The sequence below is a fragment of the Protopterus annectens genome, chromosome 10.part0 (assembly GCF_019279795.1).
Source record: "Protopterus annectens isolate FY-2018-M chromosome 10.part0, PAN1.0, whole genome shotgun sequence".
Taxonomy (NCBI): domain Eukaryota; kingdom Metazoa; phylum Chordata; order Ceratodontiformes; family Protopteridae; genus Protopterus; species Protopterus annectens.
Genome location: NC_056744.1, coordinates 1,218,616,572 through 1,218,632,383, shown reverse-complemented (window position 1 = coordinate 1,218,632,383; position 15,812 = coordinate 1,218,616,572). Strand labels below are relative to the sequence as shown.

General features: G+C 43.5%; 1 protein-coding gene across 1 annotated transcript in view; it reads left to right on the top strand.

The window, feature by feature from the left end:
- ZYG11B (zyg-11 family member B, cell cycle regulator) overlaps nt 1-15,812 on the top strand; it is a gene marked incomplete in the record, with an annotated part of 797,045 nt that overhangs the window by 743,993 nt on the left and 37,240 nt on the right. The window contains 1 exon segment of the mRNA XM_044085958.1: nt 8,340-8,437. Within this exon segment, the coding sequence (XP_043941893.1) occupies nt 8,340-8,437 (98 nt within the window).

Sequence of the window (15,812 nt, the reverse complement as noted above, 5' to 3'; positions counted from 1 at the left end):
AGTTAAAGATTTCTTGCAGGTTCAACCCCAAGGTTTAGCAGGAACTGGCCTGCCAAAATTGGTCCTTTCCTGACTCCACAAAATTTCAAAGGGGCAGGAATAGGCGTCCAGAGGCAGAAACCAATCCAGAGGAGGTGCCTACAGAGGACGACAGTGGCAAGGTAACAACAGAGGCACAGACACAACCACTGCCACTACATCAGCACAACCACAGTGACTTAACCTAAATCCGCCTACCAGGGAACAAATAGCAGCTCCTCTAGGCGGAAAGTTAACCTTATTTTCAAAGAACTGGCACTACATAACAAAAGACAAGTGGATTTTACAAACCATAGATCAAGGTTACCGGTTTCACTTCCACACTTTACCAGTCAAAGAGGAATGCCAAATCTACCTCCAAATCAAAAAACAGAGGCACTACAACAGATAATGGAGTTAGCAAACATGAGAGCTGTGGAAAGAGTGCCAACAGCAGAGCAAGGAAAAGGGGTTCTACTCCAGACTATTCCTAGTTCCAAGAAAGGAAAAAGTTGGAGACCAATTCTCGACCTGTCCACCTTAAATACATACATCATTGTCCCAAAATTCAAAATGCTGACCCTACAGCAACTTCTTCCCATGCTGGGCAAGGAGTCTTGGCTGGTAACTCTAGATCTCAAGGAGGCATACCTGCACGTCCCCATTCGACCAATCTGCAGAAGATACCTCAGATTTCTTGCAGGATCAGAGCACTATCAATTCTCAGCATTGCCCTTTGGCTTATCTACTGCGCCCAGAGTATTCACAAAATGCCTGGCATCAGTAATCGCCCATTGCAGGCTACAGGGAATTCAAATTTACCCATACCTGGACGACTGCCTGCTACAAGGGGACAACAAAAGCAAGCTGACAACAGATTTACAAAGGGTCATTTACTTGCTACAAGCACTGGGATACACAGTCAATTTACAAAAGTCAAGGCTGATACCATCCCAAACAAGGACATTCTTGGGCGAATTGGACACAGTAAAACAAATGGCATTCCTGACTACAGAAAAACAAAAATAACTCCCTCTTTACTTCTTGGCACTAACAAAACTGAACAAGTTAACGGCAAGAAAAGTACTGCAGGCCTTGGGCTTCATGGCATCATGCATAATCTTGGTTCCATTTGCCAGACTACATATGAGAAAACTACAGTGGTACCTAAAGAATTTATGGTCCCAACACAGACACAGCCTAGAAACAGAAATCCCACTGATTCCATGCTTAAAACAGGAGTTCCTATGGTGGGCTCAGGCATGCCAGTCAAACCCAGGCCTACCCTTTCGCAGATGTCAAGCAAGCCAGACCATCACAACAGACGCTTCAGACCTAGGATGGGGGCCCACATGTTGGACAAGCGTGCAAGGATTGTGGACACAGGATCAACTTCACCTGCACATCAACCTAAAAGAAATGCTGGCAGTAAAACTGGCAATCCAAAAGTTCAAACCATTTCTCAAAGAGGGCCAGTTGATGATAAGGACAGGCAACACCACAGTCATGTGGTACATCAACAAACAGGGAGGCACTCATTCATACCCCTATGCAGAATGACTTTGGAGCTGTGGACCCTGGCACTCAGCTACAACATCCAGTTACAGGCAATATTTGAAAAGAAAATACTCTAGCAGACATATTAAGCAGAACCACATCGGATGCCCACGAATGGAAGCTACACCGGACATCTTCAAGACCATCTCAAAGAAATGGGAATGCCTCAGATAGATCTATTCGCATCACCTCTCAATCACCAGCTCAAAAATTCTGCACAAGGACATTCCACCCACTAGCATGGAAAGTGGACTCTCTCCTTCAGCTGGAAAGGCCTAACAGCATATGCATTCCCACCTCTTCCCTTGATACACAAGTACTACTAAAAATCAAGGAAGAACGTCCAAGGATAATCCTGATAGCTCCAAACTGGCCAAGACAACACTGGTACCCACTGCTGAGGAGCATGTCTCGAACAATATGTGGCCAATACCCTGATGCCTTTGATGTTAACACAGAACAACTACAGGATCATACATGCAAACCTAAAAACGTTGCAACTGACTGCATGGAACATCACATAGCAGTAGCTAATCCAGAAGTTTCCCAAAGAGTTAAAGACATTATTCTTGAAGCACAGACCTTCAACAAGAAGGAACTATGCTGGAAAATGGAAAAGGTTTGTCATTTGAGCACGGAAAGAGGAAAAGATGTGTCAAACATAGATATGCCTAACATTCTGGAGTATCTGGCGAACTTCTTCATTCAGGCCTGTCCTACTCCTCCATCAAGATACATGCATCAGCTATTTCAGCAGAATACAGCTTTGATCCACCTGTTTTTCGCACCCTTTGCTCAGGCAGTTCCTCAGAGGAATCAAGAATGTAAAACCTCCAAGGAAACCACCATTACCAGCTTGGGACTTAAACTTTGTGCTAGAAAAGTTGACACTATCACCCTTTGAACCAGCAGCAACAGCAGACCTACAACACCTTTCATGGAAAACTGCTTTCCTACTGGCAATTACTTCAGCAAGGAGGGTTTCAGAACTACAGGCCTTAATGGCAGTGCAACCCTTCCTAATCTTCCACCAAGATAGAGTGTCCATGAGGACTAATCCTACATTTATTCCTAAGGTGGTATCCAGAGTGTCTTTAAACCAGGCAATCCACCTACCTACCTTCTTTCCCAACCCACAAAACAGAGGAGAAAGAATAATGCATACCTTGGATGTACATAGACAGCTACGCTACTACTTGGACAGAACAAAAATAGCAGAAAGACTGACCAACTTTTGTAGCCTATGCAACAGGAAGGAAGGAAAAGCTATTTCCAAACAGACAATCTCCAAATGGATAGGAAATTGCATACGATTCTGTTACTCCTTCCATGGAAAACCAATTCCACAGAACATAAGACCTCATTCTACAAGGGCAACAGCCACTACCACAGCCTTCGTGGCAACCAAAGACATTATTGAGGCGGCTACTTGGACCTCCGTGCATACATTTGCCAAGCATTATAATTTGCCTCTATATTCCAGATCCCGAGCAGGGTTTGCCACTGCTGTACTGCAAGGGATCCTAAACACACCATAATCTACTTTTATCCTCCTCCCTAGTTGGCTATGGTATTCTACCCAGTTGTTATGACTGCAGATGCATCCATGAAGGACATAGTACAGTTTTGTACCTACCATAAATGTAGATGTCCGAACTGGATAGCATCTGCAGTCAGGATTACCCTCCTTCCCTCTGTGGTACTCCTAGGGTGTTTACCCTCCTAATAGCTAGCTGGTGGGGAGTCTTTATGGTGTATTTGTTTGTATATATGTACATACATGCTTATTTTTGTGTTTACCTCTATCTTTTTGGAAACATTGGCATCTATCCAAATTTTAGCCTTCAAGAGGGCTACTGGCATCTGGGGCAAGAAACACTGAGGAAAATGGTCGGCTGATGCTTTAAGACCAACAGAGATGACGTCGGGTGAAGTGCGACATCAGCCGAAGCCGGACCCGGACTTTGGAATCCGGCCGACTGAAGGGCTGCCTGACGACAGGACAACCCAGTTGTTATGACTGCAGATGCTATCCAGTTCGGACATCTACATTTATGGTAGGTACAAAACTGTACTTTTTTTGCTTTGGAGAGGGCGGCTCTTACCTGAGCATCTGAGATGTCAGGGGGCAGCACTCTGCTGGTATAGATATTTGCCCTTTTGGTGGGGAAGGGGGGGAGAAGTTGGCGCTGAACCTGTCCGCTAGGATGTTGGCAATGTCTGTGGGTTCGGTGTATTTTTTGTCATTTTGGACTAATTCTGAGCATGTCTGGGAATTCCCACCAGGTTCCTAACATAATTAAAGAAAGCCTTGTGATTATCCTTAGTGTCCTGTGCAATTTTTCTCTCGAAGCTGGCCTTAGACGATTTTATGAGTGCCTGTAGTTTTTTGCTAATACTGATCAGAGATGCCTTACCTTTTTGGGATTTTGCTCCATCATGTAGTAGCTTCCTCCTTCTGTTGCATAGTTTGTTTATGGCTGGGGTCCACCAGACAGGACGCCTAACTTTGGAGGTTTGGGTCTTGGTTTTATTTTGGATTGCATGATCCATGCATTCCTGATGGTGTTCATAGAATGCGTTTATAAAGGACTCTGCAGTCTGGGCCGTATTTTCCACAGGCCCGGGGGCTTTGAAGGATTCCACCTCGGTTTTGAGGAGTGTGAAATTTGCTTTAGAGAAGTTTTTCACTGTGGTTTTCTGGGCAGGGGCTGGGGTCAGGATGTGAATATCTAGTGGGATTAGTTTATGGTCTGATCTTACCAGTGAGGGATACACTTCTCGTCTGGAGCATAGAGTCCCCATGTTGGTGATGATCAGGTCCAGTATGTTTTCCCCTCTTGTGGGAGTGGCAACAAGTTGTTCCATAGCATTTGAATTTATAAATTCTAGGAACCTTCGGGCTAGGGTGTTGGAGCTAGAGTAATGCTCCCAGTCTATGTTAGGGTAGTTGAAGTCGCCCAATATAATGGTGTTTGGAGAGACCTTCATATTTTCCAGTGTTCTCAGGAAGGCCGAGTGGGGTTCCTGGCTTTGGGAGGGTGGTCTGTAGCAGGCTATAAACTGGAAGGCAGTTTTACCCACTGTTAGTTGCACATGGATAGTCTCTGATGCTTCGTGCTGTGCCACCAACCTGGAGGTGTGGGTATCTTTGACGAATATTGATACTCCCCCTCCTTTTGTGGTTCGGTCCAAGTTTTGGGGCCGAAAAACATGGTATGAGGTATAACCTGGTAGTGCTGGTGTGCTCTCGGGAGCCTTGAACCAGGTTTCTGTTACTGCACAGATATCGATGCTCTCCATGCTAAGGAGAGTTTCGAGTGTGTGCATCTTGAGGTTTAGACTTCTGGCGTTGAGTAGCATTACTCTTAGTTTCTTATCCCTTGTGATACCTATGTAGGTGGGTTTGTCTTTTGAGCCTTGCCTAAAAAAGGCAGTATGGGGGTGGCAAGAGCCTTTGCCAATATCCGAAAGCCCAGGGGTGATGGGTGCAAGCCGTCCCTAGCTAAGCATCGTGGCTTGTCGAGCATGTCATCCCAGGCAGACAGGCATTGGATCCCCTTTGAATGACACCAATACTTAAGCCAGTTGTTGAAATTGATCATCTTGTCTTCATATTGTGGCATCATTCTTGGTGAGGGTAAGATGCTACTCAAGGTCAGGGTCATACCGGCCTGGGCTACATGCTCAGAAAGCTCCTCTGTCTCTTTTCATGCAGTCCAGGGAGGTACGTCTCAGGTCATTCACACCAGCATGGACAATGACTGAGTCATATTTGTACTTGCCTTGGAATGACCTGAATGCTTGTGTTATGTGGCGGATCCTAGCGCCTGACAGGCAGCTCACCGTGACCTCCTCCTTGTTCAGCCTGGTGAGCGGGATGTCGGTGTGCCTGACGATAGAGTCACCTATTACAAGTGTATCTGGTGTGTTGTTTAGCCTTAAGGGCTGTGACTGTTCGGCACTCTGGCTTTGTGAGCTATGTGTCACGTGCAGTGTTTTGTTTTGGGGTAGCGGTTGCTTGGGTGTCTGCTTTGGAGGTCTCTGCTGCTTAGGCAGATTTTTATTTAGAGCCTCCGAGTATGTTTTTGTGTGTTTGTGTTTGGTTTGCTGTCGCAGTAGGTCTATGTGAGACTGGAATTGTAGTGAGTGTGGTTTCCTTCTCCTCCTGTCTGGTTACACCAGTACTGAGTTGAGAGAGCTTAGCCTCCAGTTTGGCTATATGGTTGCATCTCTCACATGTGTTGGAATTTGTTGGGAGGAGGAGAGGGTTGTCTGTGTACATGAGGCAGTTGTAACATTGCCTCAAGATTCCCAGATTCACCGATTCACCAGCTGGACCGGAGAGGAGATTGACAACTGACCTTTGGACATGCTAGAATAGTATTGGGAATTCCTTTATAATTGAAAAAAAGGGCCAATGGGGAACAAAGTACTCAAGGGGAGTTTGTGAGGGTGTAGTGATTTTAATTTTTTAGTGCTGACTTATATACTTGCTTTAGTGAGCAAGTGCCAGGCTTTAGAGTGGGAATAGGGTGTTTATTATGAGAACTAGATCAGTTCTAAGGGAAAAAGTGAAGAGCAGACTTTGTGGGGCCGAGAATGGTTTAAACCCAATTAAGCGGCGCTGCGCTATGCAAAATCATGCAAAGCCGCGCTAAAGCAGGTTTTATACAGGGGGACTTGAAAGAGATAGAAATTGGCCCAAAACGGCCAATAGACTACCAGATTCTTGTGCTGGGAACACTCCTCCAGGGATAGATAGGCTGCCTCAAGCTCCCCACTGCCACTGGTGAACAAAGAAGCCTCCCTTTATCCAAGAAAGGAAATGGGCAACACAGGAACTTTCCAAAAGTCCAGAATACAGCAAAGCCTGTATTTGGACTACTCTAGGTCAGGAAAGACGGGAAACAAGGACATTTTTTTTTTTTTTGCAACAAACAGCAGGAAAATGCAATAAATATGTAACATAGGCTAACGCACTTGAGTGTGTAGCCTCAACAGGTAAATGCAGCAAACAGGACAAACTTTAAAAGTGCAGGTGCAAAAACAACTTTAAACAGTTTAAAACAGTTCAAGAAGCAGAAATACTTGCAGTTTAGCTAGATCGGACAGTCGCCCAGGTAGTAGCAGGAAAACAAACACTTTTATCAGGTTAGCAGTCACTCTTTTAGCCTCTCTGCTGCTAGCACCACTCTGCAGGACCACAAGGAGCTTGGCTGAGTAGTAACAAGCGCAAAAACCGCGCCAAAGTGGGTTTTATACAGGGGGACTTGAAAGAGCTAGAAATTGGCCCAAAACGGCCAATAGACTACCAGATTCTTGTGCTGGGAACACTCCTCCAGGGATAGATAGTCTGCTCCAAGCTCCCCACTGCCACTGGTGAACAAAGAAGCCTCCCTTTATCCAAGAAAGGAAATGGGCAACACAGGAACTTTCCAAAAGTCCAGAATACAGCAAAGCCTGTATTTGGACCACTCTAGTTCAGGAAAGATGGGAAACGAGGATAATTTTTTTGTTTTTGAAGTGAGTGTTAACTGATGCAAGTATTCTTTTGTTTTTAAGAAGGGTCTTTTGCATTGGATGAATTCTAGTCTTCTACCCCTGTAATGTATGGATCACTTCAACTGCAGTTTGCAGCTTTTGCAAATTTTCTGCTTGTACCTTTGTCATCATTGATATTGTTTGCAAGTATTCTCATGTTTGAGTTGGGGCCAAGAATGAGAAATTCTGTCAGAGCATGAACCCTATTACTCTTTAAGCAGGAATGTCCTGATGTGGATTATGGGGGCACATATATCCTGAGCATGGGAGCTCAAGATTTAAAGAAACAACTGTTTGAAGAGCTCACCAGATATAATGCCCAAATGTTTGGCACACTGTATAGGGACTTGAAGATCAATTAACAGAGTAATTTCCATAAATGAGGTAATATTTACTTTTGTTGCTATTGGTTAAGAAGAGTTTAATGTTCTACTATAAACTATAAATGATTTCTGTCTTTGTCAGATCAAGCATTTATGGTATGACTGAACATAATCTTAACTGTTAGCTTCCTTTCTGATATAAAGTGGGCTAGCATGTGGTAGCATGATGTATTTCTAAGCCAAAAACTAGAAAGTTATTAGTGGTATTTCCACACTGGGGTCAAGAGTTCTTGTAGCTGTATGTCAATGAAGAACAGCATTCTAATACTAGAGTTTTGTGCTAGAGATGTTAAGTTATGAGAATCTGTATGTCTCTTGTACAAGTGTTTCTGTCTGTCCATACATCAACCAAAGACTTCTCCAGTGTTGTCGATCGTCTGGTTCCTGCCATGCCATTATTTTTTTCTTTATGTATTAATAGCGGTTATGTCTTTTGTACTCACACACATGCATGGGTCTATGTTACACACACACACACACACACACTTTTATATATAAAATGTACAGACCTGTCTGTGTATGTATAAAATAAAAAAGATATAAAAGGTATAACTGCTTTTAGTGCATAAAGCAAAACTACTAAAATAATACAGCAGGAGCCCAGCAATCAGCCAGTTTTTAGACATCGTTGCTTGATGTGTTGTGGACAAAATCATTCTCCAGTACATTTGTGGTGTCTGTTGCTGACCTCCTGCTGTTAGTTTATATACATACATGTATATACATGCATGTGCACATGACACCTTTATCATGCAGTATTTTCTTTTAAGGAACAGCTATGTGGGCTTATTTTAAACCAAAATGCATTTTGAAATAGTTTATGTATTTATTTTGCAGATCGTTTAATCCATTCTTTCCATTGCTGGAATGTTTCAGTACTCCAGGTGTACAGCTATGGGCAGTCTGGGCCATGCAACATGTTTGCAGTAAAAATGGTACGTAATAATTTTGCTTTGCTGAGCTATTTGTTGCTGACAGCACGAGTGAAGTATGACAGAAGAATAGCTACAGTAAAGCTAGCATGGTCTGTGCTTTGAATGAGTGTTCCATTTACTCTGAGAAGTCAATTTAACCATTTCAACACTATATATCCTAAGTGTTCACTTTTCATATGTAAAAATAAAAAAAGTGTAATGCAGTGGCTCCTTGAGGCTTTTAGAATAAGTCATCACTGTTGAGAATGGCATTTCCAAATGAGTTTTTCCTTTAAAGTAGGAAGCCCATATCTGGCATTTCTTTCCCATTACTGTGGCACTCATGTCTTTTTGTTTTACTATAGTCTACTAAATGTCTGCATTTTATTTTAGTTTGCTGTTTGTTCTAAAATATAAGAAAATGTGTCTTAATAAAGATAATTAAGGCCCTTCCTTCCAAAAATAATAACTTTGAGGAGGTGGGAACAGAAAATACTTTTTGATTGCATTTCTACTGCGGGGAACACACCCTCCCTACACAGACACACAGGGAAGTTAAACAGAATCTGAAGTCCACTGAGGAGCCTAATCTTTACTTATCTACTGTGGGATTTTTCTTCAGATGTATTTGGTGTAACAGTTCTTTTGGATGCACAAGTAGAGGAAGAGAAAAGTCATTTAGACCCAATGATTGATGTCAGCCACTGCTTTTACAGCTGTTAAATACATTTTCTGCCCTTCCCTTGAAGTACAAAGGTTACTAAGGGGTATGTATTGGCTATTGTGGCCCAGAAATTCCTGATGGATTTTTTTTAGAGTTAGTTTCTTTAAAAAAGTCAATTGCTTCACCTAAGGCTATACACAGGGAATGAGTTCTCCCCAACCAGTCTCTTTCAGGCTATCATATGAGTATATTGTTGAGTCTAGATGCAATTTGTACAGCCAGAGACACTTCAGACTCATGTAGCCTATTTTCCTTCTTTTCTAGCTGCATTTTATCATGTGAGTATTGAGTGCAGCATTTATTAAGCTTATTTAATGCATGATGGCACACTTACCACAGGCTGTCACATTGGTGACTGTACCTCATCCCAGCCCATGTCAGTAGTAGTTGTGGATACTACAGCTCCATTTCGGTAGCCTTCAGTGAGCATTTTCAATGAGTAGACTCTTTAGGGACTCACTACAAGGTGTGCAGATTTCCATCTCTTTGAGTAACTGGTCAGATCTTATTTCATGAGGCCTTCTATAGTATTTGAGAGCTGAAATCTCATTTGTGATAGTTGTACTTTGGCATTTCTTCCAAGAGCTTTAGATCTAACATTAGATACCCACTGCAATGAGTGTGTGCTGAGATTTCCTCTTCTGAAATCCTGATCATGGCAGAAGGTCTTTTTGTACTCTCAGTTGAAAGTCCCCTTAAAGATGACTGAAATTCTGTACAGCTCCCAAGATTGTCCACAGGAGAGCAAAAAGACAGAAGTGCACACTGAGAATTTGTGGAGAAGAATATACATCCAGAGACAGGGAGCCAAACAGGAGCCCCTTATGCATCCCTGACAATGACGGATGAAAAAGAAAGAAAACACTAGTTGATGTCCTCCTATATCACTATTGCAGTATTCTTCACCTTGGGGATCTCCTGCCAATGATAGTTCAATGTCCATGTCCAGCCAGTATACCAAAGTCTTTAGATCTTGCCATATGACACACGTATGCTCCCCACACAGGACATAGGGCATAAAGGTGATGTACGGACACAGTTGTCCAGAACTTGTTTGCTGCTAGTCCAAATGCTATTACTGATTGTCAGTCTGAACACCCCTTGCTGTGCTTCATTTCTCAGATGTTCTTGGGTCCCTGGAGAACCAGTGAATTATTTAGCCTGTCCTTCCTTCCCAAGTAAGAAAGGGATTTTACTCCAGAGTATTCCTGGTTCCTTGAAAGAAGGGCAGTTGGAGGACTGTTCTTGATGTCTTCTTACTCAACACCTTTCTGAAGGTTCCATCTTTTCGGATGCTTTCTCTTCCATCCCAGTTTCCTCTTTTGCTGCCCCAGGCTTTTCTGGTGTCTTTGGATCTGAAGCATGCTTACCTACATATCCCTGTTCAACCTCTTTTCAGGAAGTTTTTGCATTTCTCTTTCTTCTTGTCATTTTAAGTTCTCTGCTTTGCCCTTTGGTCTCTTTACCACCCCAGGATATTCACAAAATGCCTAACTCCTGTGATTGTCTTCTGCAAGCTCCAAGGCATTCATATTTTTTCTTATTTAGACAACCTGTTGATTCAGGTACATTCTCCCTGTTGTCTGTTACAGTCTCTGGAGTTCACCATATCTCTCCTTCAAAGTTTAAGGTTCACTCTCAACTTCCCAAAAGTGTGTCCTGACTCCCTCTCAGGATCATGTGGGCTGCAGGATTCAGACAGTGCCAATGTTGGCATCTCTTCCTCCTCTAAAGGTTTTATCCTTGACAGCCTTCCTTCAGTCTCTTCTTACTATGCTTGCCATTCCAGCCAGAGAGTTTCTTTGGACCCTAGGATTCATGGCCTCTTCTGTTCCAATGATTCCTCTTGCTAGACTCCATATGTGGAAGCTTCAGTGGTACCGCAAGTCAGTTTGGTTTCAGTTTTGCCACCGTCTGGAGTTCAGAGTGCTTCTCCTTCCTTGTCTCAAGTGGGAATTCGACTGGTGGATTCAGCAACTTATCCTTAACCCAGGCCTGCCTTTTCAGCCTCCAGTTCCTTCTTAAGAACTGTTCCCTGATGCCTCAGACATGCGAGGGGGGGGTTCCTGTGGTCACCTGAAAGTTCAAGGTCTTCGCCTCCCCCCACAGTCAGAAGTCACACCATGTCAACATCAAAGAGATGAGAGCTCTGATTTTGGCCCTTCAGGCTTTTCACCCCATGCGCTGTCCAGACCCACTGAAGGTTTACACAGACAACACCGTAGTGATGTAGTATGTCAGCAAGCGGGGGGGGGGGGGGGGGGGGGCACAAAGTCTTATTTTCTTTGCAGGCTGGCTATTCAGGCCTAGGATCTGGCTATCGGTTATCAGCTAAATCTTCAGGTCGTGTATATTCCATTGGTATACAGTCTAGTGGCAGACACTCTGAGCAGGTCCAAAACACAGGCTCATGAATGGATGCTCCTGAGTCCGTCTGTGGGGTATTCATCAGGTAAATCTTTTTGCCTCCCCTCTGAACATGCATATCCGTCTTTTCTGTTCCTGAGTGTCATGCCATCTGGCGTGTAAGACGGACCCCATTTCCTTTCCTTGGAAGGGGATGTTTCTCTATGCTTTCTCTCCTCTTCTTCCAAGAATCCTGCAGGAGATTCAGCTGGCCTCCCAAAATATTGTGCTAGTGACTCCTTTTTTTCCCCTTCTGACTCAGATTCCCAATTTTCTAAGGCAGAAACCTGAAAGATGTATTCCAAACTCGTATTTTGTACATCGGAGTCTGATTCAAAATCTGAAGGGGAGGGAAGGGGACCTTTTTCGTTTTAACTGTAAAGACTTAAGCACTTCAAATAATCCTTTGACAAAGTCAAACCATTCTTCTTTTGACTCCTTCAGTGAAATAGTACAAGGAGCAGATATATGCTACAGCTAGAACGTGGAGTCCTATTCCTCAGTTCGGTTTTGTAAGAATTGAATCCCTGTCCACTGCAGTAGTGCATGCAGTAGTTCTCCCATCTTGAAGTGGATGTATGAATGGCCTTGAAGGGCCGTGCTTGCTTCTCAGTTTTTAGCAGCTTCACAAAGAGCAATGCCAGAGGAGTTAAAAGAAGAGAATGGACAGCTTGAAGGCTCAGACATGGCTGCAGCAGAGTCATCTGTCAAAGATTGAGGCAGAAAGGGAGCTGGAATGGAAATGAATGCCTCTCAAGAAGCTTTTCTTTGGGACCAGAGAAGAGACCTCTGAAGAACCAGAACCCTACTTCATTAACTCGAGTTAAAGCCTTGAGCTTTTGATTTTCTAGGTGTAATCGTAAAGAACTTTGCTTGCTTCTAAGAGTTTTTGGAGCAAAAGATTTACAGCTAGAGCAGGAGTGAATGTGGACTGAAAGTTGTGTTCCTCTCCCAAGCAAAAAAGACAGGATGTCTTGTGATCTTTATAAGGAATGTGGTGACCACGGGAACAGTTCCCTTTTATCATTTACATAAATTATGTGAACAAGTAAATTTTTTCCCACAAACGGTAGAAGGGAAATCCCTAAAGGGTTACTTATCTGCCCAACGTACGAAACTAGCCGGCTACAAAATCCAGTGAAGACGTAGCTATTAGTGTGTTACTTCTGCTTCAGTGCTGGTATGGGACTTGGGGAGGGGGGGGAGGCAGAGACGGAGTGAAATTGTCCTGCAGCACTAATTCTGTTATTTGAGTATCTGTTTTTATGGAAACTATACTCCCAAAGTTGTAGTAATGTATTTTTGAAGATAATTGATATGATGTATACAAATCTGTTATATTTTGCCCCCATCAAAAGCTCTTGTAAAAGACCTGATTTTGTCCATATAGATCCTAGGCCAGGACCAGACTCTTCTCCTTGAGGGAGACTACAGGACCTGTTATGTCTTTGTAAATATGGAGTGTGTTCTTTTCTAACTTCAGTTTCATTTCAAAAGGAACAGTTGAGTTATTTCCCATTATTGGCCTCTCTGACTTCACAGAACGCAAGTGTCAGGATGTTCATCATTATTGTTGATATATGAATATGTAAAATGAGTTGCATGGAAATGGATACTATATCTGATTTTTTTATGCATTTAGTCACCTCTGGGATGTACAATATATCTAAATAAAATGACCATTAGAGGGAACACGGATGTGGAAAATTGTGCAGTGGCAGCACTCTTACTCCTGTTTTTTTTTTTCTTTTCAACTTGAATTTAATTGTTGTTGCCCCTGATATTCTTCATGTTTTACTGTTGCAGTCATCACACTTGGGTTATTTGCCTGCAGGTAGCCCTCAGTTGGCCCGAATACCAGAGTCTTGGGATTTCTGTGTCTGATGCTGTTGCCTCTTCCATGACGTCAGGTCATCAGGGGTATAAAACATGCAGCCATCGCCATTACATCAGCTTTTCTTGCCATGTGGGAGTCCGAAGCAGAAGCAGTTTGCAAGTGCTGGTCAGCCGCTTCCTGAAATTTTCGTTTTTCGAGTTTCAAACCTGAAGTCTTCTAAAGCTAAGTACCCTGACAGGGGATCCTTTTTTCTTGCTCTAACCAATGTCAGAAAAAGTTAACAATTGTCTTGTCTGTGGAAAGCAAATACCTCAAAGAGATTTTCATTCTTTCTGTGTCATCTGTTTAGGCCCAGACCACGACGTTTTTTGCTGTAGGATTTGTGCCTTGTTTAACGCCTGAACTATTCGTCGTCAGGCTATCTTTGTCACTAAATTCTTTCGCTTTCGTTCTCTGTTTTCCGAAATGGCTTCCATAAGCCATCTAACTGTCGATCTTCTGAAAAAACGTAAGGATAAAGACAGAGACAGACCGCATAGGTCCAAAACTGCAGATGACGCTTCCGTTAAGCTAGTCGCCAGTTCGCCGGTACTCAGTGAGGCTCTTTCGCAGCCCCTGATACCCACTTCTACAGATTCACAGGCCTCTGCTGAGACCCATTCAGAGTCCGGTATGCTGCGAGATGCTTCTTCAACTATGGAACCTGTGGATGTCTCTACCTTGGATGGGTCTGGAGCCGTTGTGCAGGCACCGGCTTCTGAGAGGGTGTATTCTGACCTTTCAATGTTTGCATTAAACTGACAGCTTCGTTTTTGACTAAAAATACTGAGTTTCTCAGACCCAGAATTCGCACTACACCTAGAAAACTGATGACCAAAGTACATGCTCAAGCTCCCTTGCCACAGAAACAAATGCTTAGAATGGCTGAAGACCTTATAACTTTAATTAGTGGAAGCCAGCCCTCTTCCTCTAAAAGACAAAGAATTGATTTTCCTTCTGACTCTACAGACCATGAGTCCGATGACTCTGATCCCTCTAATTACCAGGACATACCCTTATTTACCTATGAGGATTCAAATGCAGAGGATTCCAAACCCTCTGCCTCCCCCCCAGAGGACTTTTCTTTTGGTGAAACCTTGCATACTTTGAGAGCATTTCCACTGGGAATGCCAAGACTACCCTCAGTCCAAAAAGAGACTCAGAGAATTTTTAGACTTGCCTCAGCACAGGCCCCTGTCCTGGACATTGTAGATGATGTCTTCATGGAATCCAGTCGTACTCCTGATACTTTACCACCAGCTCCTAGAAAGCCTAACCGGTACTACAGAGCACCTGACTCTCACAAATTTCACTTTAAGAATCCCACTGTGGATCCAGAGACTATTTCCCAGGGACCTAAATGCATTAAGGCTACTACAGCCAAAAACCCTACCCCTTTGGACAGGGATTCTAGAGCTTTAGATAGATGGGGTAAAAAGGTATATACCTCTGCAACTCTTGCCATCAGGGCTTTCAGTTGCCAGTTTCACATGTTGAAGTACCAGCAGCATATTATGGAACTAATTAACCACAAAATGTTGCTTCCAGATTGTACAGAAAATAAAGCTTTACAACAGTTAATGCATTCTGCAAGTCAAGTTAGTAAACATACTTTGCAGTGTGGTTTTGATGCCTTAGAAGCATCTTGCAGGGCTGCTGTCACTGGGTCTGTACTGAGAAGGCATGCTTGGCTGAAGGAGCAACTCTTGTCAGACCATGTCAAAGCAAAATTACTACATGCTCCATTAAACCAGGAAAGGTTTGGCTCAAAAGCAGAAGTTCTTAAAAAGATGGGGAAAAAACTAAATCTATGCAAACTGTTAAAGATTTCTTACAGGTGCAGCCACCTAGATTCAGTAGGCATTGGCCTTTTAAAAACTGTCCTTTCCAGTCCCTCCCAGGCATTCTCAGTCCAAACCCAGAGGCAACAGGCCACCAAGACTACAGTCTCAGGGTATGCAGAGATCTAAACAATGGAGTGCTCCCTCCTCTAAAACAGGGAGTGGTAAGCCACCCCCTTATGGAAAAAGTTCACAATGACTTGTCTATTTTCCTTCCCAGCAAAGCCCAAGTACTTGCACCCCTAGGAGGAAAACTCGCCCTGCATGTACAAAACTGGATGTCTATTACCCAGGACCGATGGGTCCTAAACATTGTGTCCTAGGGATACAGATTCTACTTCCACTCACTGCCAACCCCAAGGGGTTGCCAGACCTTCCTCCAAACCAGTGGGCAGAGGCTCAAAAGCAAGTACTTTCTGTTCTTAGCATCAGGGCTATTCAACCTGTGCCAATAGAACAAAGGGGACAGGGTTTCTACTCCAGACTATTCCTGGTGCCCAGAAAAGTGGGCTCTTGGCACCCTATCCTAGATCTTTCAGTTCTCAACAC